The sequence below is a fragment of the Hylobates moloch genome, unplaced genomic scaffold (genome assembly GCF_009828535.3).
Source record: "Hylobates moloch isolate HMO894 unplaced genomic scaffold, HMol_V3 SCAFFOLD_8, whole genome shotgun sequence".
NCBI classification, from domain to species: Eukaryota; Metazoa; Chordata; class Mammalia; order Primates; family Hylobatidae; genus Hylobates; species Hylobates moloch.
Genome location: NW_026652283.1, coordinates 125,278,402 through 125,302,199, shown reverse-complemented (window position 1 = coordinate 125,302,199; position 23,798 = coordinate 125,278,402). Strand labels below are relative to the sequence as shown.

General features: G+C 38.1%; 1 protein-coding gene across 1 annotated transcript in view; it reads right to left on the bottom strand.

Moving 5' to 3' along the window:
* Nucleotides 1-23,798, bottom strand: part of CSMD1 (CUB and Sushi multiple domains 1) — a 2,040,038-nt gene that overhangs the window by 19,142 nt on the left and 1,997,098 nt on the right. Inside the window, exons 57-65 of the mRNA XM_032158987.2 lie at nt 20,173-20,346; nt 19,158-19,340; nt 12,308-12,484; nt 11,514-11,693; nt 8,980-9,153; nt 8,223-8,396; nt 6,884-6,957; nt 3,439-3,550; nt 1,310-1,489 (exon numbers count right to left, since the gene is read on the bottom strand). Of these exons, the coding sequence (XP_032014878.1) occupies nt 1,310-1,489; nt 3,439-3,550; nt 6,884-6,957; nt 8,223-8,396; nt 8,980-9,153; nt 11,514-11,693; nt 12,308-12,484; nt 19,158-19,340; nt 20,173-20,346 (1,428 nt within the window). The remainder of the gene's footprint in view (nt 1-1,309; nt 1,490-3,438; nt 3,551-6,883; nt 6,958-8,222; nt 8,397-8,979; nt 9,154-11,513; nt 11,694-12,307; nt 12,485-19,157; nt 19,341-20,172; nt 20,347-23,798) is intronic.

The following is a 23,798-nucleotide window of genomic DNA, read 5'->3' as shown; positions in this document are numbered from 1 at the left end:
GTAAAAAGACAAATTATCATTTTAAAAAAAACATTAATTTTTGAGTAAGTTTGAAAAATGTCAAATTGAAGCAATTTTCCTTTCTCCAGATTTTTTTAATGTACAAAATATGAATACCTTATACATATACATTTTAAACTCATGTCTTTACAGCAGAATATTCTTGGTGTTTGTGGGAAAGCAGAGTTTAACGATGAAAAATCAATGTCCATCTATCTACGTCTATTTCCATTTAAAGTGCTACAACAGAGAGCCTTGCAAAGGAGGTTGCCTTCTATGTCATTTCTCATATCCTATTTGGAATACCCTGCCACATACTAAAAGGTAACACCCCACCCAAATAACCATGACGTTATAGTCCCTCTCGATTGTCCAATACCCCACACAAATCAATGCATTTATAAGTTACTACTGAAAAATTCAAAATTATTTCCATTGCGGAATGTTCATTTTGGTCTATCAAGTTAGATTTAAGTCATAATTTCTTAGCTTTCACAGTTTTATATCAACTATGAATTACCATTTTAAAAGTTTTCATTCTTCTATTTCTAACAGGGAAGGGCAAGGGAAACAGAAGTCTCTTTAAAATCCCTAATATGAGAACTATAAATAGGCTCCAGGAAACAAAACCTAAAGTCACTGACTGTCTCACACGCCATCGTTTTTGGTTTATGCTGTTTAGACTCCATGGATTTATAAATTACACACAGCGGAGAACCCGTAAGTTTAGCTATCGTCAAACCTGACCCAGGCTGATGACTCTCACTTGTAAACACACACATTTGTAATTAATGGATTGTTTCCATGGGAATTGCTTTTGTAATTTTAAAAAGCAGAATCAGTGTCAGGGACACACAAACTGGGGTTTTACCACAAACAGCATGTGGTCTTAAAAATAACACAGAGTTTCATTTTTCTCAGATACTTGGTGATATTTATTCATTTTCATCTCTAAGAACGACTTTTCCTGAAACTATACCGAACATTACTTTCCTTTTAAATCAGAATGCTTTTCTTTAACCAAATAGCTTTTCTCTTTTGGTTTAAAACAATACGATCATTTTATTATGTACTAATTGCATACTAATTGTACTATACATTTAGCTGTGCCACCATTGCGTCAAACACTGAGGATACACACGTTCACACACACACAGCTGAGGCACATGAAGCAGGATCGAGGCAGGTGGCGATGCTGCAGCCTCATGCTCTTACTTATGGGTCCCACACATGGACACTAGCCTGATGGGAAGCTGATCTTTTCCCTTGCTCTTTGGAAAAGTAGGCCACTCCTTGATCAATGACTTACTTTTACACACAGGCGACTTTCCTGTCCATCTCATGTCTGCTTTACATGTTCTGTGCTCAGATCCACCCGCCAGGAAAAAGCCTGGATGGCAGGTGTACACTAAGGTGTAGCCGAAAGTAGGAAGATCGATGGCTCTCACATCCGCATGCGCCGGGGTTTCTGGCTGTCTGCAGGCGTGAGCTGAAACAACATTAGGAAACATTGAGACTTTGTTTATTGTAAAGTTAGCACATGTGTCTAGAGAAATGAATAGATTAAAATAGTTTGGAAATTGTTATGCAGTCAGTATGTATATACACATATATATACACAGATATATGTAATTTTTTTTGGTAGAGATGAAGTCTTGCTACATTGTCCAGTCTGTGCTAGAACTCCTGACCTCAAGCTTATCTCCTGTTTTGACCTCCCAAAGTACCGGGATTACAGGCATGAGCCACTACACCCATCCTATATATATTTATACATAGGTAATAATGTGCAAAGATTTAGAGTTGAGATCACAGCTTTGAAATAAAAAACACTTCTGCTATACTACCAAAATAAATATGTTAAAGATCCTTAAAAGCCCAGTCTTATAAATTATAGAGACTGGTGAATATTTAGATATGCTTTGATTTTGTTCTTGTGGAAACTACCAAATTTATTATTATTCAATTTAATTAATTATTTTGCTAAAAATTTAATGTGTATTTAGAAACTTAATATAGATTCTTATTTTCTTTAAAATATAATTTAGGAATAAATGAGACTATAATGTATACTCTATATCTCAAATCACTCCATTCCTTATAAAGTTTGCATACATGCCGCAAGTAAGGATTGGCATATTATTATAAAACAAGTTTACAATTTTATTTATTTATTTTTATTTATTTATTTATGATTTATTTATTTTTTGAGACAGAGTCTTGCTGTGTCACCCCGGCTGGAGTGCAGTGACGTGATCTCGGCTCACTGCAAGCTCCGCCTCCTGGCTTCATGCCATCCTCCTGCCTCCGCCTCCCGAGTAGCTGGGACTACAGGCGCCCACCACCACACCCGGCTAATTTTTTGTAGTTTTTAGTAGAGACGGGATTTCACCATGTTAGCCAGGATGGTCTCGATCTCCTGACCTCGTGATCCGCCCACCTCGGCACCCCCAAAGTGCTGGGATTACAGGCGTGACCCACCACGCCCGGCCAAGTTTACAAATTTCAAATTGTGCATGCAGTTGTTTTGAGTCTTCTCACTGTTTCACTAATTAGTAACCATAACAAATACCTGATATTATCAAGCTCCATATTCTATATAAACACATGCATATATATATGAGTGTATGTATATACATACATATGTACATATACTATCAACATATAATTTGAGTAGTGATTTAGAGCAGAGATCATTTTAAAATAAACACACCCAAAAATCACACCTTATATACTAAGATATTTTTATAACATTCTATTAATGTTTTTATTTTTAATATAGCAAGAATAAGACACTGCATTTCACTAAATTCAGAGTGAGTGAAATGAATAATTCACATACTACTCATCCATATATTTTTTCTAATTCTCATGATTAAGTCACAAAATAAAATGTGATCCTTAAGTACGTATTTGAATGATCAATTCATATATACTTCCTGTTATAGCGAGAATAATCTTTTAAACACTTCTACTTAGACTCTGACATATGACAGTATTCAGTTCATCCTCTCTTTGGTAATTTGATGTAAATATCCTAGAAGAATAATAGCACGTACAAATAAGTTTTCCCTCGAAGAATGTTCAATATAACGTTTCTCACTTATCTTCGGTGTCAAGCAGTTTCTCAGACTTTACTGTGCCTTAGAATCTCCTGGAGCACTTGTTAAGCTAAACTGTCCCCCTTCTCTCCTCCCCAGCTCCCTCTAGAGTCTCTGGTTCAAGGTCAAGGGTGGGGCTCGAGAGCGGCCTTCACAACCCAATGTCCAGCCAATGCTTATGCTGCCAGTTCTAGGGAACCAAACTTTGAGGACATCCAAAGTTTAGGATTAGGGAATTAAAAAACAATTTCTCATTATTTCCCTTAGAGGTAAACACTTCTCAGACATTCACAATAAATAGGTTACTTCTGATGGTGCTGGAAGAAATCACACTTACGTATACATGCGGTCTGTGTCCCACTCCATGTTAAATTGGCAAGGCAGGTGCGAGTCGTGGAACCTTGAATATGGTAGCCTTTTCTGCACCTGAAAAAAACTGTGCTTCCAACCTAGAGAGGAAATCCAATACTAGCTTCAGAGGCCAAGGGAATATACGAAGTGTCGACTAGTGATACCTGAAAGCACACGCCGGGGTAAAACTATAGCAGCCACTTTTCAGGTTAATGTCAAGCCATCGTCTACATCAACATGTGCATTTTAACTGCATGTTACAGGGTTATGCACAATGTAGATTGCTCAATGAATAATGCAAGATCTTCGCGAATTTTGAAAATCTAGAAGGCTGTTTGGGTAAAGAAGTTACACCTTTTCTGCTTTAGAGTTCTTTCTTTTTTGTTTGTAATAATTATTATTTCCTTTTCCATTTTTTTCCTGCCACTCACATTTTGAACAATTGGTATTTATTAGAAAATTACTTTTGTTAGCACTCCTAGGGAATTGGTCAACTCCTGCTCACACAGAATCCAGCAAAACTCTACCTGTCTTTCGGATGCTTCAAACTGTACAAACTGTTTACTGTTGTCCGAATGTCTGAGGCATCTTCCTCACCAGGTCTTCACAAAGCTAACCCCCACTGACTTCTCTGGACTTTGCTTAAACTGCACATCCTCTGCAGATTCTTCTCTGATCCTCCAAGAATGAGTCACTTTCAGCTTGAATGCATTTCCCCAACGTCGGATGTTATCTGCTCCACTCACTACAGTGTCCTCGAATTACCTGTATATTTATTCACCTATGTGTGCTCCTCATTTAACCAGAGGTGCCTTGAGGGGCAGATTCCTGCGATCTGTAAATATCTTTTTTAAAGAATGAGCTATAGTCGTGTGTTGAGGGGCACCAAAGATCGTCCACGGTTCTGCATATCTGCAGCATGAGGCCAGCATGACCCACGTACAAAGGGAGAAGAAAGCAACACCCAGGGAAGGGGGGTTTGTACTCATCACAGCTTGGCTTGGGACCACATTGTTTACTTAAAGCTTGACTTATGAAGGTACATAAGTGCACCAAGTTACCGTGCAAAGATTTGAATTCCCCTCTTGTTTCTTGCTCTGAGAACTTTAACCAGTTATTTAATTCCCTGTGTCTGCCTTCTCACAGGCATAAGCCCATATCTCCCTTGTTGGGATTCTGGGAACAATAACTACAAGTAAAATGCAAGGAAATAGTTGGTACACTGAAGAGTGAGAAAGGATATCAGGAGAAAAAGAATGCTGCTTCTAGCAGTTGATAAAGTGGAAGTATGAATTTATAAACAAAAGGGCAAATTTATCTAAATTTCAAATCAATAGCTAATTTAAGATTCAATGATGGGAAAGGGTTGACTCATTTACTCTTGATTGATTGATTGATTGACTGATCGATTTAAACTTTAGAGTCAGGGCCTCTCTCTGTTGCCCAGAGTACAGAGCACAGTGGTGCAATCATAGCTCATTGCATCCTTGACCTCCAGGGCTCAAGTAGTCCTCCCGTCTCAGCCTTCTGCGTAGCTGTGACAACAGGTGCACCTTACAACGCCCAGCTGATTTTTTGTATTCTTTGTAGAAATAGTGTCTTGCTATGCTGCCCAGGCTGTTCTCCTGGCCTCAAGAGATTCTTCTGCCTGGACCTCCCAAAGTGCTGGGATTACAGGCGTGAGCTGCTACTCCCATCCCATTTCCTCTCTATCAGGAATGGTGTCCATCAACTCTCCATGCAAGCATGTTTGCAATTCCAAACAGACCTCCTAGTAAACAGGCTGACATTGTCAGGAAGGTCATGCACAACCTGTATCATTTACTGGCAGAAAGAAAATAAAGTCTCCTTCTCAATAACTTTTTTTTAGCAGAATATACCAAGCCACTCCAAATTGATTATCATACACTAACCCTGGAGCTATGGGTTTCTGGGACACGCCTGGCTGGAGAATGGGACGTAGTCGTTTAAGCTGCAAGATTAACATAGCCTAACACAGTGACATTTCACACTGAAATGGCTCACTTTGTGTAAGTAATGTTTCAGTATACGGTGCTAAAGAAAACAGACAAAAATCTCATCGGTTACATTAAAAACTAAAATGTTCCTAATAAAGGAAGAAAAAAAAAAAACATTTGGGGACAGCTGCATTTCATGGTCTCAACCTTCTCCTTAAAAGATGGTGTCTGGGCTCTTTAAATTATTAGTAAATCTTGCTGTTGGATAAAATCTATTATTCATGTTAGTGTAACTAATTTGTTATAAGGAGGGTGAAGGATTTATCCAACTCTATTAGTGTCATATGATAGGTTATAGAACTATGTTGCTAAATATAGTCATCATCAACTTTTAATTACTGTAATTTGTACATAGGCAAGTTAAGAATTGCTCAAAGCAATGGTGATCAAAATTTTATTTTCTGTAGTGAATCAGTGAGAGCGACATCCATATATAGTATTTTCCAATATTCCTTGACAATTTGGCATTAAATATTTATATACCTGAAAGTATTCACTTGAAGTTGAAGGACGTGTTTGAGACATAATAGAAAATGTGCTAGAATTAGTATATTATCTCCCTGTAAGGATCTCCCCTGTGGGATGGAAGAGAGCTACAAGGAAACGGCCACTCTTGTGTCAGAGCGAGAACAATGGGAATATTTTCATGCTCATGAGAGATGGGGAAAGTGGCTGAGGAAGAAGGTTTTTTATTCTTAATTGATGAGATCCCTATATATTTAACTTTTGTTTTCAAAGTCATACAATCAGAGAACAGTGAAGTTATGGGAGTACTTAAGATGGTTAAAACATTTTATTTCAAGCTTCATTACCTTCCACTTTCAGGTATTTCTGCAACATTCACTGAAGTGTTAATGTTCATTTTGTTAAAAGTCAAAGGAACATTCCAAAATGATATTTAGTGTGCTAATCATTCATAGAAATTTAAAGATCATATGGAGAACTAATTTCACAAGTAAGTTTAGACTAAGGGGCTTACATACATTTTCTCCTGCTTCTGTCTCTAGAATTTAATATTATTTGCCCACTATATCCAGTCCCTAAGTGGAACATTTTATGGGTAGCTAATTAGTGACAAGTTACCCCAATTTGAGAATCGCCGTGTGAGTTTAACAGACAAATAATAGAATCATGCATGATTTCAAATAGAAAATAACATAATAGTTGCTATGTTAATTTCTATGTGAAATTATGCATTATTCCATTATCATCCAGTAAGCAAGATATATATATATCAATATATATATCAAAATCAATATATATATAAAACACATGTAGAAATCCCCTTTGAATGAATTTTGTTCAAGTAAATATAATAAGAATAAGGTATGATATAAAAAAGCACTCATATATGCTTAACAAATGTATTTTATATTTCCAGAAAGAAAACGTAGTAAATTCATAACGAACTACCTCATAGCCTCTGGAGCTATTCTGTATTCCAAAGTGTGGTGTCCCAGGGTCTGGGCAGTTGTTATGAGCAGGATCTGAAATTTGTGATTTAAAAAGAAAACAGGGCACCAGATATAGTTATTATGGGAATTTTAACAGCTTTCACTAAAAGGTATCATGAAATAGAGAAAATATTGTTTTGAGAAATGTGCAAGATGTTTTTCAAGAAAGTTAAAAATTAAATTGCTACTTTTATCTTCTCTCCAAGACATCTTTTTTAGATGTTAACTTTTAGACTTTAAGTAGTTCAGTACGTTCTTTTTATATAAGAATAAGTACACTTTTTTCCATTCTCTGGCTTTTTTTCTATAGAAATATATTTGTTTGGTCAATGATATACTATCTTCAACAATGATCTATCACTATCTTTTTGTTTATTAGGATTCAATTAATGGCCTTCTCATTTGGTTACCCATTACATTATTCTGAATTTCTTTAATTAATTTTCCTCAAGATTTCAAAATGAAAAATATATTTAATGCTTCAAAATGGAAGCACATGGAAACCAAGAGTGACATTTTTCAAAAAACACAGGACCTGGGTAACCCAGTGGCACTTCGGCTCTCTTATTTGCTGCTCTACAGTTACCAGTAGAAAAACAAAATACATGACTTCTTAAAACCTGTTATTTAGAGCGAGTAATCTTCCAGGGGGAAGAAAAATATTTTTAGTGTAGAGATAGCTACCGTATAGCAATAGTTTAAATCAAATGACAGCAAATTTTCTTATAATTAGAAAAAATGATTCAATGATAATATTTCTTTAATACTATCTTTATTTTCTAGGTGGATACTATTCAATTTCTTAGAAAATAATCCAGACTAATTATTACTTTTTTACTAAAAATTAGTAGAACACCCATTATTCTGCTTAGTAAATCTCAATGAACAAAATTAACCCAGCGATAAAACTTGACTCTGCAGCAATAAAACAACAGCAAGACTGTCTCTGTGGGGAGGGCTGCCTTAGAGAATGTTCCTAACTGCACCTTTCCCCTAATGCAATTGGCAGTTAAGGTAGACAGTGGAGAGAGCCACTGAGGTGAGAGAACAAGGTCTAGTAGCTACTTTAGCAGACTTCTGACTTAACCTCCAAAGTTAGTTTGCATGATTTAAAAGAGGCGGCACATCAGTTTAGCTGATTAGTGCGCAATCCTATTCAGTGCAAAGAATATTACCTGGTACAGAAAATTATCTATGGAAACACTTTCTATGTAATCACAAATGACCCAATTTCAGAATGAAGTGAGCTCATCTCCAAATACTCCCAAGTATCACCAGGGCTGTATTATAATTCTTACCAACGCAGGTGGGTTGTATGCCACTCCACATGCCATCAGCTTGGCAGATTCTTCTTGAGGATCCCACGAGTATAAATGGAGATTTGCACTGGAAGAAGACTTCGGACTTATAGGTGAAACTTTTCCCACTAAGTCGCCCTTCCGCGGGGATGCCCGGATCTCCGCAGAAGACAGCTATGAAAGATAACCAGGAAGAAGTCAGCCTTCAACGTCCCTGGATCAGCTTCACCAGTTGAGCTTGGTAACTAGTTTCTGTTAAATCTTTAGCTTTAACTATTAAACAAGAAAAAGACTAAAAGGAGACCGGGCACGGTGGCTCACACCTGTAATCCCAACACTTTGGGAGGTGGAGGCAGGTGGACCGCTTGAGCTCAGGAGTTCGAGACCAGCCTGGGCAATATGGCGAAACCTATGTCTACAGCAAATACCAAAATTAGCTGGGTGTGGTGGCATACACCTGTAGTCCCAGCTACTCAGGAGGCTGAGGTGGGAGGATGGCTTGAGCCCAAGAGATTGAGGCTGCAGGGAGCTATGATTGAACCACTGCACTCTATCCTGGGCAAAAGAGTGAGGCCCTGTCTCAAAAAAGAGACTCTGCTCTTAAGCAACGCAGTCTCAAGTTTGAGGTTTATTTGTATTTAAGGGCTATTATTACCCACCAGGAAGGTCCTAAGATTGTAACCTTAGGATGTGCCCTGGTTATCCGTCCCGGTTGCAGACCTGCGGTGGGCGGAACAAATTCTGCTGTAGAACTTACGCAGGCACTGGGGGATCTCTCCTTTCCACACCCCGCGACCTTCACAGGAGAGGATGGCGGAGTGAGAGAGCTGGTAACCATCCACGCAGCTGTAACTTATGCTGGAGCCCCAGCGGAAATCAGTTCCCTCCACTGTTCCATTCGGCACGGGCGGCGGCTGAGGACACAGCACGGCTATTTCCAAAGAACAAACAAGATCAACATCCGGACCTGCTGCAGCTGTGATGCTCAAACGATCCACATTTCAACTTTACCTGAATTACAAATGACATCTATATAGGTGTTTAAAAAATAATAATAAAAGAATTGCCAAGGAAGACAGTACATCAAAATAATAAAACTTTTTTGAATATTTCTTCATGAATATCGATAAAGTATATAAAAGCAAAGTCAAGTCACAACACATAGGATTGAACATGACATTCCCAATATGTACAAGGCCAAGAAAGGAAGAAACATTCTTGTTTAATCTGTGTCTTTTCATGATAGTTACCAAGGACTATTCGAATGAGCATTTGGTCAGACGACACAAATTCATAGGCACAGATGGTAAGAATTGTTCTGGCCATCTGTATTTTTTATTTAAAGATGGCATATAGTTTCCAAAAGACACAGCTGGTCCATCTATTTACTGAATATATTTTTTTAGAAATGGCTGAATGGCTAAAGAAGATGCTGTGAAATACCATTTGCAATTGTTTCATCACAGCCTTGGAGGCTGATGTCTACTTTACCGGCCTGAGAAGCAACAACATGGTTCCTAGGGAGGATTTCCCCGAGGGTGATGTCACCACAGATCCACCTTCCCCACTCTAGAAATTATACTAAAATGCACAACGGGGGACAAAAATCCAAATGCCACTCTCTAAAATCCATCTCTGAAGATACAAAACTTCCCTAATTTTTGAAATGAATGAAAGTTTCCAAGTGACCCTGTAGGTGGCAGAAGGCACTACAAAAGAATAACTGCCTGCATTTTGTGTGTTCAGGCTCATGCCTTCTCATGTGAGAAAGACATGCCAACACACACAAACCACACGTGCACACCCAAAAGTTGGAAATGGGTCCTTCTCTCACCACTTCACCTTCTACAGATCTGTTCACTCATTCAACAAATCCCTCCTGAGACCCCACAGCGAGGGCTGGGGAAATGCGTGCTCTGGCCCAAGGGAATGTCCAGGGGGAGGCCCCAGTTGGAAGAGACCTGAGCTACATGGGTCCCCTAGGGGAGGGGGGAATGGGAGGAGACAAGTTCAAGGAGGGACAGAGAGAGAAAGAGGTCCCATCTGGTAGGGCCTTGCTGGCCGTGGCGTTGTTATAAACACAATGGGTACTAGAAAGAAGATAAAAATCCACAAAATTATGCATGAAGTGTATTTTATTGGCAATTTCCAACATGACCATTTGACCTGAACACTGCCAACACAACTTAGTGCATTTTCATTAAACATTTATTTAGCGTCTGCTATATAACAGGTGTAGTACTAAGTTATGATACAAAGAAGGGAAGGCAATGAGATCCTTTGACTCTACTGGGACAGGAAAGCAGGATGGTTCAAGAACACGTCCATGTCAGAACAGAGAGAAAGCAATATTTTTGAGCATTCAGGTCACATTTAAGCCTCTGCCACATTTAACCATGTGTCTTGCAGAGCTCACTGAAGATGAAACCTTCTCCATTAAGCTACTGAGTGTCCTAACTCTCCCTCTCTCAATATTTAATTTGTTCCTAGTCTAATAAAGAGGAGAATGCCACCTTCTTATGTCTGGTCACTGACAGCTTTCAAGCCCCTCTCTCCCCCTCTTCTTCTTGTCCTTCCTTTGCACCAGCTGATAAGAAAGTCTGAATAGTTCTTCTTTGCTTCTGGTAAATAAACCGTCACCATGCAAATCCCTGGCCCTTGCACTCAGCCTTGCTCCCTGGTCACTGTAAGAGCCAAGCCCACTCACTCTGCTTTACTGAAGCCACCTTGATGGGTTGAGCCTGTCTTGATATGCCCAGAGCGTCCAGTCACATAAGTCATAAACCTCTTCCTGCCTTCTCGGCAAGTGTCATCTTCAGTCTCGGCAACCAAACCCCATGAAACATCACGGTGCTAACCTTCTCTACCAGTACTCTGCCATTACTAGGCGATTGGCTCATCTCTCCAACCTGCCTCTAAATTCCTACAATTAGATTCACCATGCCATGAACACCTCACACAGCGAGGGTCACAGGTTTACCCAGGACAGCAAACCACTGGGGTTCAGACACAGACTCTAGGGGTGGTGTGACTGTCACTGAACCGTGACATCTCCAGTTCCTGGTTTGTGATCCTAAGCCTTTTCCTCTACCTCTCTATGAGTTAGTTTTTCCACCTGTAAAACTGAGATTAAAGTATTACAAAAACAAAGTGACTTAATAGCTGCAAACTGGTGTTTAAGAATTCCTAGCCCCTAGAAGGGCTACATAAATGCTTGCAAAATTAAACAAAGCACAATTCAATAAAGACTTCTATACATATCTGTAAAATCCAAAGAGTCACAAAACAAACCTTTGCAGACAGGTTTGCTCTGATTCCATGTGCCGTCTTTGGTACAGCGAATAGTGGCAGATGTGACCGGTTCCATGAGATAGCCTGGGTTACACTGATAGCTCACAGTCTTGTTGAAGGTGAAGTCGCTCCCAAACTGGATGCCATTTGCTAGTGTGCCTGGATCCCCACAACTTATAACTAATAAACAGGCAACAGGAAAGAATCAGAGAAATTCATTTATCATGAAATGAATTAGTCACCATTTCTATTCAAGATACTCTCTTTGAGCTGCTATTCAAAGTGGTTAACCAGTGAATTAATAGAGCAATACTACCCTCTGTTTGATGATTTCACTGACCCGCTGTCAGAAGGAACACTTGTATTTTGAGAATCACTGATTTCTATTCTTTTGGCAGCTGGCTGTCAGATGCTGACTTCCACCCCTTGACTAGCCCCTAATTAGGCATGGTGTATAGTCAGAAAGATGAAGCCTGCAGTCAGAGAACCAAAGACATTTCTTCTTTCTCTGCAGACCCAATGGTCCACAGACAAAGTCTGGACTTTTTTTGGTCTCAATTTTACAGTGTTCGACTAAACTGGCATTTTAAATTAGCTTCAGCCATACGAATAAGAAAGTGGAAAAAATCTTAAAGTACCTAAGAAATAGAGTCACAACATCACACATAGTTTTCCTTTTTTTCCTCTATGAATTAAAAATGAAAAAACAGTATAACACCTTAAAGTCATTTTTTTTTCCAATGGAGTGAATTTCATAGAAATGTCTGAGTCTACCATGATGTCTGGTTACTAACTTGTACAGTCGGGAGCGGTGCCTGTCCAGGTCCCATTGGCTGTGCAATGCCGCGTCATGAGCCCTGAGGTCTTGTAGCCTTCCCAGCAGGCATAGATGACCGAGCTGGAGAACAGAATGCCATCACTACTGACAATCATTCCGTTGGTGGGTGTGCCAGGGTTGCCACAGGACACAGCTGTTAGGCAAACAAGAACAACAACACACACAGTGAGTGACCCAGGATGAAAGTGGCAAACACAGGAGACCAACTGGTATCATTGCAATAGACTACACATTTATTACAAACCCACAGCACACAATCCTATGGAAGTTCCTTAACATATGTCTTACTATGGCTCATATGTTTATTTTATTGATTAGCTACAAATATAAAAATAACCTTTCAATTTGTATTTTCTAAAGTGAATTATTTGTAAACAAATTAAAACATGAGTTAAAGCACCAAAAGTTCAAGGCCTTGTTATTCAGGGACTGAATGTTTTTAATAGCCTTGCTATTTGGGGATTGAATGTTTTTAATGCCGTGACAGAATTGTTGTGATTTTTAAAAAAGAATATCTATGACATTAGCAACACAGAAGCATCTTCCTTTATGTAATCACTGTATTTTTTAAAATCTAGGCAATTCAAGTCCTATTTTACATCTCCAGGAGAATTCACTTTGGAAAATAAAGAATGCCCCAGAAGTATGAATGACTGTACTTGAACTGCTTTGTAAAATGATGTCCTCAATATCACCAGCTCTAATAGCAGCTGTGTTAATTGGCTTTGACATGATTGAACTTTACATTTCTCTCAAAAGGCTCCTAATGCCATGTACAGGCAATAAGACCTCAATTAACGATGGTCAGTGCAACAGGTCTACACTCTGTGCCTATTTTTTACACTCTTTAGTCAGTAAACAAAAGCAAGCTCGGCTGCCACTGGGTACATTTCAGGGTGAACATTTCAATCTATACATACTTTTTTTTTTTGCCTTTTTTAGTTGAGCCCATTTACCAGAAAGATTGCTACATTTTCTCCTTAGTACTGCTGCAATAATAAATAATAGGCAGGTAAATAAAGGATTTGACCCTTGGCTGGCTTCAATAACAAGAATATATATCATGAGACTGCCTCTGAGCTGATTAAAATATTTAAAAATACTTTTGCACGTTTAACTGATCCAATTTCAAATCTAGCCTGGATAACAAAGATATATTTTTCTTAAAAAAACATGGAAGAAAACATCCTGCAAAATTTGCTCAGCACAGAAAAGTCACCGCACTGGGAGTCGAGGGACTACCCTTCTTATTACATAGAAAGAATGCACTCATGCTCAGGTTCAACTGGATCTTGTTTGAAAAAATAATACAAAGTGCACATGCTGGTGCTTCCTGGTCCCGTGCCAATGGCAGATAGAAGTACTCAATCACAGCCCTCTTCTCTGACGGCTCACGGTGTGACTTCCAATGCTTTCTAACACAGGCCTGTTAGTAGTTTCCTGGTTGGCATACGAATTGGGATACATTTACCAATCCAGAAGCAGATACTATTTAAGGCTCTCTAAAAGTTGAAAGTTTTTTGATAACTATATTATATATCAAAATTTCATATTGCAATAATTAACGGTTGGACTATCCAAGACAACTATTCATTCAACAAACATATATTCATCACTTACTGTGCAACAGGTACTGTGTAGATGTGCTAATGGAAACCCTGTCACAGAAAGGGATTGAGTTTGGTCCAATTCATAGTTTAACAAACCAAAAGAGGACACTGATGTGATTGTTACATTGTATTCTAATTATATTTGCTATTCAACTGTATGTCTAAATCTTCAAAAGCCACCTAGGTAGAACCAATACCTAAACAAGTCAAATAACTGATGAAAAATTTCAATTCAGTTTGTAAGCAAACTAAAATGCTAGTTTGCTAATATTGTTAATGAATGACTACCATCATAATGCTATCCTAATATTGGGAATGTCCCCTCAAATACTGTACTGTGGAAAGTAAAATTCATGATTAGTTTTTTTCTCTTTTTTTGGCTGATGAAAACCACTTTCACTCATGGTTATAACTATGAAAATGATTAGAGGGCAATGTCAACATATCTGCTTTTATATCAATGCAATTATGTAACATTTTAAGAGAGGGCTAAGACTAAAACAAAACAAGAGATTAAATTTAGAGGAGAAAAACGAAAAATAAATTAGAAGAGGAAAAGTAAACTGGAAGAAGAAAAATAAATTAACCTATAAGTTTAAAGTCTGCCGTATTTTCTCTTTCCTGAGTTTATTTTCTTTTGAAATACACTTTTATAAAAAGTACATGTTGTTAATGTGACTTCTTCAGCTAAAACATAATTTTCTTTAACTCAGTATATAATAACATTATGCTTATTTTAAATATACTTCATTGTTTACAAATATTAGTACTGTTCATTTTGCAGGCTACATGAGAAAAATTGCTGTTAAATTGAGTTAAATAGATGTGAATATTTGCTCATGCAAGTTAAATAAAACTGAGCAATCAGTTTAAATTCCTTAGATGTAGTGCCTTTAACCATAAAACGAGTATTATAAAAATACTTATTCCTGGCTGTTACAAAATTACCCATACTATATGTAAAATGCCTAGTGTGAGATCTGATGTGTTAGTGACAGCAATGAGTTAGCTTGTAGCTTATGCTATTGTTATTTTCGTCATCATCACTTTCTTACTTCTTGAGTAAAATGTAGCTTTATCATAATTTCACCTGAAAGAGAATTAAGAGTTCCCTAATACAGCTGAAACTAAATATTTTAGTTATATAATGCAACCTCATGAGATAGATCCATCTGAAATGTTAAGTTTGAGCCTATGATTAAAAGACTACATGGCTAAAAAACGCAAATTTGATTTAATATGAAGGAAATATATCTGCAATATAAATTCTTTGAGTTGAAGAATTTAAAAAGATTTTTCATTTTGAATTATAATTTCGTCCTCCTTTTTACAATTTATTCAATTTACCGTCAGTATCTAACTTTTTGACAGATTTAGAGGAAATAATTTCATCAGGTTTGCAATAATCTTAACTAGGAAAACATCATTCTCAGTAAACTATCGCAAGGACAAAAAACCAAACACCGCATGTTCTCACTCATAGGTGGGAATTGAACAATGAGAACTCATGGACACAGGAAGGGGAACATCGCACTCCGGAGACTGTTGTGGGGTTGGGGGAGGGGGGAGGGACAGCATTAGGAGATATACCTAATGCTAAATGATGAGTTAATCGGTGCAGGAAATCAACATGGCACATGGATACATATGTAGCAAACCTGCACATTGTGCACATGTACCCTAAAACCTAAAGTATAAAAAAAAAAAAAAAATCTTAACTAGGGGATTAGTTAAGTCATAGCTAGTCATAGAAGCTACGTTTCCTGGCAATGCAACCACTGGTTACATCCTTTTTCATTGAGAGGAACTCACACTTCAGTGATTTGGACCTATGATAACAAACAAGGAACAAAATGAAAACCTACAGATTCTCCAAAATGTATTTCAAATTTTTGCTGGTGTGTGTGTGTTCAGACACTGATTTTATGATTTTTAAACATAATTTGTTGCCTTATTGGGTGTAACATATATTGCAGTGGGCTTATTCAGCTTCCCATGATGTCTGTATCATATAATGCACTTTTATAAGTAGTCAATTTTGTGGGGCATGATATATTTGAGAAATATTTTCAGCATTGCAACGTTTTCATAACTTATTTTTTGTATGCAGCTTTTAAAGGGCTAAGTTTCTATTTTTTTCCTAGAAAACTTTAAAATTTCTAACTATAGAAAGCAAAATACATTTTTAAAAATACTTTGCATTGCCTGAGTTAGATGGATTGGGAAGTGAAACGCAATTAAGCCCTCATTCAAATAAATTGATTAATGGGTACTTTGCTGGACTACAACTCATAGTGTGCCTTCATAGCCCCAAAGAGGTGAGATTGCTAAGGATAAACATTGCTCACCCTCAACTGTTATAATTTTGTTCATCTTTTAAGTTTTCAAAGCTGAAATACTTGAGGTAAACATGAAAATGAATGTACAGTCTCAAGTGAATGGCCATCTTTGATAGAATATTTCATATTCCACTTTCTGGGAGTGCCAGAGTCTCTGCTCTTCATACACCAATTCACTCTGCAAACCAGGGTTTACGCTCAATTATTGCATTTAGTATTCTGGAAAACAGAAGGATAGTTCTGCTTTTTATCAGCATCAGATTCTATCTATAAAGTCTGAATAATTATTCCAGCATTCACTTATTGACATCCAGCCCTCTTTGTAACTATTGAGGAAATATTTTAAATTTCAATTAAAATACTGACAATGATTGATCTTTCAGCCTCTCTGTTTTTAAACAAAGGAGAATTAAGATCCAGAACCAAGACTTTGTGATCACTACATAGAATCAGGTCTAGAGCCAAAATGTCACAATTCCCAAATCAACCATGGTGCTTTTCAAAAGTCCTGAATGATAAACGCTACAGATACGTTAAGCTACTGTTAAATGTGATTTAATAGAAACGTTGAAATTTTACTACGAAAATTGTTTTAATTTATTGGCAACATATTTCATAACTCCACACTTTGTTATAATTACAAGATTAAACAAACTTCACAAAAATATTATAAGCCACTCTTATACACCCTTTAGTCAGATTCACCAACTGTTTACATTTTGCTCACTTTTTCTCTCTCTTTCTCTCTAAATATCTATTTTCTAAAGTACTTGAGTGTAAGTTACAGACATGATGACTCTTTAGAGTTAAATATATCAGTATGCATTTCCTAAGAACAAAGGCATTCTCTTACATAACCATAATACAATTATTAAAAGCATGAAATGTAACTTTGATGCATTGTGGTCTCACACACACCCATAATCTAATTTACTTCAAGATCTGGGACATATTGTTAATAGTTGTCTTAAGGTCCTGTGTTAGTTCGCCACTTAGATCAACTCAGGGGCAGATTCTACCATCTCAGTAACACCTCTCATAACTCTCTTTTGCTCAGTGTAGGACCCAATCCAAGACCACACATTGCACGTATTGGGTCTCTTAAATCTGAAAGAATCGCTCAGGCAGTGTCTTTTCTGAACTTGACATTTCTTCATGAGCACAGGCAAGGTGATTTGCTGCCTGCCCCTAGGGTTTTGGGGGTTGTTGCTGCTGCTTCAGGATTCGATTCAGGTTATGCATTTCAGGGGCAATACCATAGAAACGACAATGTCTGTTTTGAGTGCCTCATATCGGGAAGCATAGAACATCTCCTTGTTAAAATATAGGTGATAATGGTTTATCCCATAGGATTGCTTACCTATAGTACTATATGAAAGAGTAGAAAACACTCCGGTTTTGGTGAGAAAACATTGCTCTCATGTGCAAATTTTAATACTGAAATCTCTACAAGATGAGAGGGAACTGAAAAAATTTGTATTTGATTAACAAATTTATATCAATTTATAGTGTCATACTTCAGTCAATAACAAAAGTATGATCCTGCAATTCATGACTACGGGTAAACATTTCTCACTACTAATCAGTGGTATTTGACCTAAGACAACTTTTTTAGGGCCTAGTCTTAAGATTTATACTACTTTGATTGCCAAGAAGCAATTTAGAGTAAAAATTATCTTGGATTATCATGTTTGTGTGCACATATGTGTATGCCTATATTATATGCATATATATACATATATAGCCAAAAATAGTGTTTGAGAAAAAATGTATACACTATGCACGGGCAAATATAATATATAAATATGCAAATATATGCACAAACATTCATATATTAATATTCAGCATTATTTTATATATGAAATTAATGTTATATAGGTTATATAACATAGATAGATCATATACATATATTATTTCTATTTATCCATATAGCATGTATAATACAATAAAGGCAGAAGTGGAGACAGTATAGTCAAGTACAAAAGATTAAGATTAAGGAAACTCGAGTTAAATTTCTCACAATGATAGCGTGTATGTGAGCTTACTCAAGTTGGTAAAATTATTTGGAAAATGTTTCATACATACAAAAATACATATTGAATGAATTTGTGTCACCTTTTTAGACTGAAAATTTAACTGAGGAGTTTGCTTGTAAAGAATTCCTAAAATTTACAGTCCTACCTGTCTGAATTCTAAATCAGGTTTTGAACACCGAATACATGGTTACCATCACCTCTCAGTTCACCTTTGCTTGAGGCTACATTTCTGACACACAGTGCGGTGCCTATAACGTGTCCTGGCAATTTTTACTGTCATTACTGGAGCATGCCACCACTTCCTACGATGCCTCTCAAACATTAGAATCAAGTAGACCCACTCCAAAATAGTTTATAGAATATAACCCCAGATTCCTGTGAAACAGAGAGCTCCACACACGGGGGCCACCGAAAGATTGGAAATGAAGTGTGAAGGAAGCCTGCTTCCAGCTTGCGGAAATTCCCATGAGTGATCTGCATTGGTCCTGCTCACTGCTCTGGAACCCCACTCAGTCACCGCCAGGATCTAGAAAACGCTGGCAATACCACATACAGATTACCACTGGGAGAAGATTAGAAGCTTTCATGTTACAAACTTGCAAACAAAAAGCATCCGTGTGATGGGACCTGTGGACACTTGGAATACCTCCACGCACCCAGTCATGATTTTTGATGATGCTTTCACAAATATTGGGGGAGAAAGATTAAATTGTACAAACAGTATAAATCTCTAGAATTTTTGTAGAATTTTGCCAGGCATTTTAGAACGAGTTGTGTGGTTTTAACTTTCAAGGTGGACCTTAAGGCTTGTGGCTACTCACCCTCGCACACCGGCTGCAGTCCTGACCATGACCCATTGAGCAAACACGTGCGTTCAGGGGAGCCCCTCAGCTGGTGCCCCATTTCACAGGAGAAGCGGAGAAGACTCTTTGTCTTAAATTCATCCCCAAGCCGAGACCCATGTGCTGGGGTCCCCGGATCACCACAGAATCCAGGATTATTTCCTATTGAAAATAAACACATATGGCAATCCGCAATTGTGTTCGACTTGCTTTAAGCAGAGTTGTTACACTTTAAGATAATGAAAAGTTGCTGAAATTTGTGTTTGACATGAGTTACGGTTCCACAACATTCTGGCAATCTTGTAAGAAAGAATTTCTTTGTGATAGCCCCAAAATGAAAGAATTTAGGATGTTGTCCCTCTGTTACTAAATTCACAATAGCCTATCCAAATATGGTTGTGAGAATACACGACATTTCTTTTGGAAGGAGGAAAATGCTGGGAATGGTAAGTGCATCAAGAAAGGAAGGTACGGAGAGCAAAAGGAAAACGGAGCTTTAGGTAAATTGAGAATGTTAAAAAAAAAAAAAGTCCAAAGAGAGGATTAATTCTTCAGAATTGTGTCCGGTTGCTGGTTCACTGAATTTTAATTGTTTAAGAAACATTTACGAAAACAATAAGGACAATTTTTTTTTCAAAGAGGACCCATACGGTTAATGATAGCGGAGGTGGGGAAAATTAACCACATAAAAAAGAATAAAGAGCGAACAGGGACGCACGGAGCCATGGCCGGCACCTTCCTAGCAGATGAGATCCACGCACTCCTGGGAACCCTGGAGGAGAACGTTTAAAGTGATGGTGTCTAACAATTATGGCGAAGATGAAGACAATATCTAAGAGCGGCGTATTTGGCTAGAAATGGAATAATAATAATTTCAAATAGATGCCTAATTACAGGGCATTTCAAGTAATTGTAAATCATCATTATTTGAAATCACTGTTTGAAAAGTGATTTGGCCTCCGTGATTGTGTCAGTTCACTCGTCAGCCCCTCACCTGTGCAGTGCGGCAGTGCCCCGCTCCAGTGACTGTCTCCCTGGCACACTCTCGTGTCGTTGCCTACGAGGTTCTGGCTCCCTCTGCATGAGTAACGCACGATGGCGCCGTATGTAAACAGCTCTCCAGTGAGGACGGCATTGGCAGGGACCCCTGGGTGTCCACATGATATAGCTTAAGAGAAAAGATAAAACAATTGAGTACATCCTTCCAGTTAAACCACTTTGTATTGGCAAATCTCCCATAGAGACGCCCACACTGACACCATCTGTTAAAGAAAAACATCTACATATTCTGGTACAGCCCTACAGTTCCCTTATGTAATTTGTGAGAAATACCAATTTTCAGACGACACTTCCTCCCCTAATTTCTTTCTTTCTTTTTTTTTTTTTTGAGACGGAGTCTCGCTCTGTCACCCAGGCTGGAGTGCAGTGGCACGAACTCAGCTCACTGCAAGCTCCGCCTCCCGGGTTCACGCCATTCTCCTGCCTCAGCCTCTCCGAGTAGCTGGGACTACAGGCGCCCGCCACCACGCCCGGCTAATTTTTTTGTTTTTAGTAGAGACGGGGTTTCACTGTGGTCTCGATCTCCTGACCTCGTGATCCGCCCCCCTCGGCCTCCCAAAGTGCTGGGATTACAAGCGTGAGCCACTGCGCCCGGCCCCCTAATTTCTTTACTGAAAAGGAAAGGTTCTGTTTATGAAGTTTTTGTTTTGTTTTGTTTTGTTAAGGGTGCTTTGCTTACGGTGGAAATTTACATGTGGATTTTCAAGGAGACAATCATACTGCCTACATTTTTCCATCGACCCTTAACTATATTCCAAATGAACAGTATTATAGGAAATTTGAGAAAGTAACATGGATCCATTAAAACTATTTCCACTACTGTTTCAGTTAATATGACAATCATATGCTTTGTTGGGGACATGATTCTGTCAAATCCGCTTAATCTTCAAGCTCTCATGTCTAAGAAAGCCATTCTAACAATTACTCTTTAAATAAGGGGCAGTCTAATATGTATAAGTAAAATAATAATAATTATTGATTCATTTATTCCTCAAATTGTTCTATAAAATAATCTCAGTATTTCCATTCATTTCCTTAAAATTATACCAAATGAGGCCCAAACTGTGTTTATAAACATCCTTCAAAAAGGCAAATTCTGTAATCCAGATTAATATAGGATAGTGAAGATTTATCTTCCCTTTACTGTACAGTATCAAATGAGGGCTAGCAATGGACAAATTTTTATCTATATGCAAAAAGAACTAACTGAATTGAGACTACCAAGGAATTACTCAAATAAGACTGCGTTAGTATCCTAGAGTAATTCCACTTGGTAATGAGACACCCAGAAGGGTTATCAACCAGAGAGGTAGATTTGAACGCCTGGAAGCCATGGCCATCCTCTGAGTCACATCAGCCATCATTTTCTGTTTTACATGGACATTGATTCATTGGAGAACCAGATTTGATACACAGAGAGTCCTTAAAAGAAGCCAGTGAGACCTGAAACAGTGAAATGCTGGATAAATGACCATTTCTAGGTGAAATAAAATTTATATTTTATTTAAAATTTAACCTTCAGTGAAACAATATCACAGCAAAATCAGACATGGAGCTCAGCTGCTCTAGAGAATGGAAAAGCAAACGCACCATGAGATCTTTGGATTCCCAAAGTCACGACAATTCCAACTGTTAATGACACCAAGTGGAAGCAACTGGCTAGTTAGGAAAAGGAGAGCCAGCTAAACTCCAGCTCCTGGAGATTCGAGGCACATCAGGACCAGCACAAAACCAAATGGAAGTCTCACACAAGGCAGGAGAGACGTAAAAGAAATGTTCTGGGAAAGACAAAAACAAAACTAAACCAATTTCTATGAAAAATTCCCAGGTGTGAAGGCAAGGAAGATGAGGACGCAGACACAATTTGAAGACCGTAAGACATTTATAGATGCATTTTTTGTTACATAAGGCTGAGAATTTTTTTGAAAGTTATCACGGTCTTTCTCCACAGGAATTAATTGTATTGTTGAAGTTATAATTTGAGATGAGTTTCTGTGTAGATTAGAGGAATGTGAAGGAAACTCACTTGGAGAAAAAAAAATCTCCAATACTAACCCATTCTCAAAATACACTTCACAATGCTATAACTGAAAAGACAAGAGGCATTATAACATTTACTGTGTGTGGGGTAGATCCGATTCATGATGTAATTGCCATTTCCTTCCTCATTTCTATTTTTATTTTTTTAGAGCTGGGGATTTCTTTGTTGGCCAGCCTGGAGTGCAGTGGTGCAATCGTAACTCCTGGCCTCAAGTGATCCTCCCACCTCAGCCTCCCAACATGCTGGGACTATAGGCATGTGCCACCATGCCCCGCTAGTTTTTAATTATTTAATTTTTTGCAGAGATTGAATCTGGCTAGGTTGTCCAAGTGGATCTAGAACTCCTGGCCTGACGAGATCCACCTTCCTTGGCCTCCCAAAGTGTTGGGATTACAGGAGTGAGTCACTGCACCTGGCCTCCGCTTTCTTTATAGATGCAAAATGCAAAGGACAAAGATCAGATTTTGAGCTTAAGGACTGCTTTGCTTCTAATTTCAAAAAGACTTAAGAGAGTAACACCTTTTCCTAAATCTTCAGACTATAATCTTAAAACATGAGTCTCCATAGGCTAACAGCCAACCTGATTTTTCAAGTGAGAGAAAATAAGACTTTGGCTATTTGGTTAAAATGATGGATTTTTGCTAATCTTCATGGTCTATAACACACTGATAATAAAGTTTTAAGAGGGGCCATAGGGATCATCTACGATTTTCTCTGCCCAGAAGAGCACATCCATTCTCTGGAGCCATATCTCTTCCCCTGATTTAGGGATTCAATTCACAAGCCAATTACTATCAGGATATGAGCTGTTTTTTTTTCAATAAACAAAAAAAGATTTAATAACAACTTTATTCACTTATTCATTTTTTATTTTAAGTCCCGGGATGTATGTGTAGGATGTGCAGGTTTGGTACCTAGGGAAACGTGTGAGATGGTGGTTGGCTGCATCCATCAATCCATCACCTAGGTACTAAGCCCTGCATGCATTAGTTATTTATCCTGCTGCTCTCCCTCCCCCTGCCCCACTGACAGGCCCCAGTGAGTGTTGTTCCTCTCCCTGTGTCTATATGTTCAGCTCCTACTTATAAGTGAGAATTTGTGGTGTTTGCTTTTCTGTTCCTGCATTAATTGCAGAGGATAAGCTTCCAAGATCTATCCATGTCCCTGCAAAGGACATAATCTCATTCTTTTTATGGCTGCATCATATTCCACGGTGTGTATGTACCACATTTTCTTTATTCAGTGTTTTACTGATGGACACTTGGGTTGATTCCACGCCTTGTTATTGTGAATAGTGCTGCAGTGAACATACGCATGCATGTATCATGGGATCTAACTAAAAAAAGGGCTTCTGTACAGCAAAAAAAGAAAAAAAAAAAACTATCATCAGAGTGAACAGACAACCAACAGAATTATCATCAGAACGAACAGACAACCAACAGAATGGGTGACAACTGTTGCAATCCATCCATCTGACAAAGGTCTAATGTCCAGAATCTTGAAGGAACTTACACAAATTT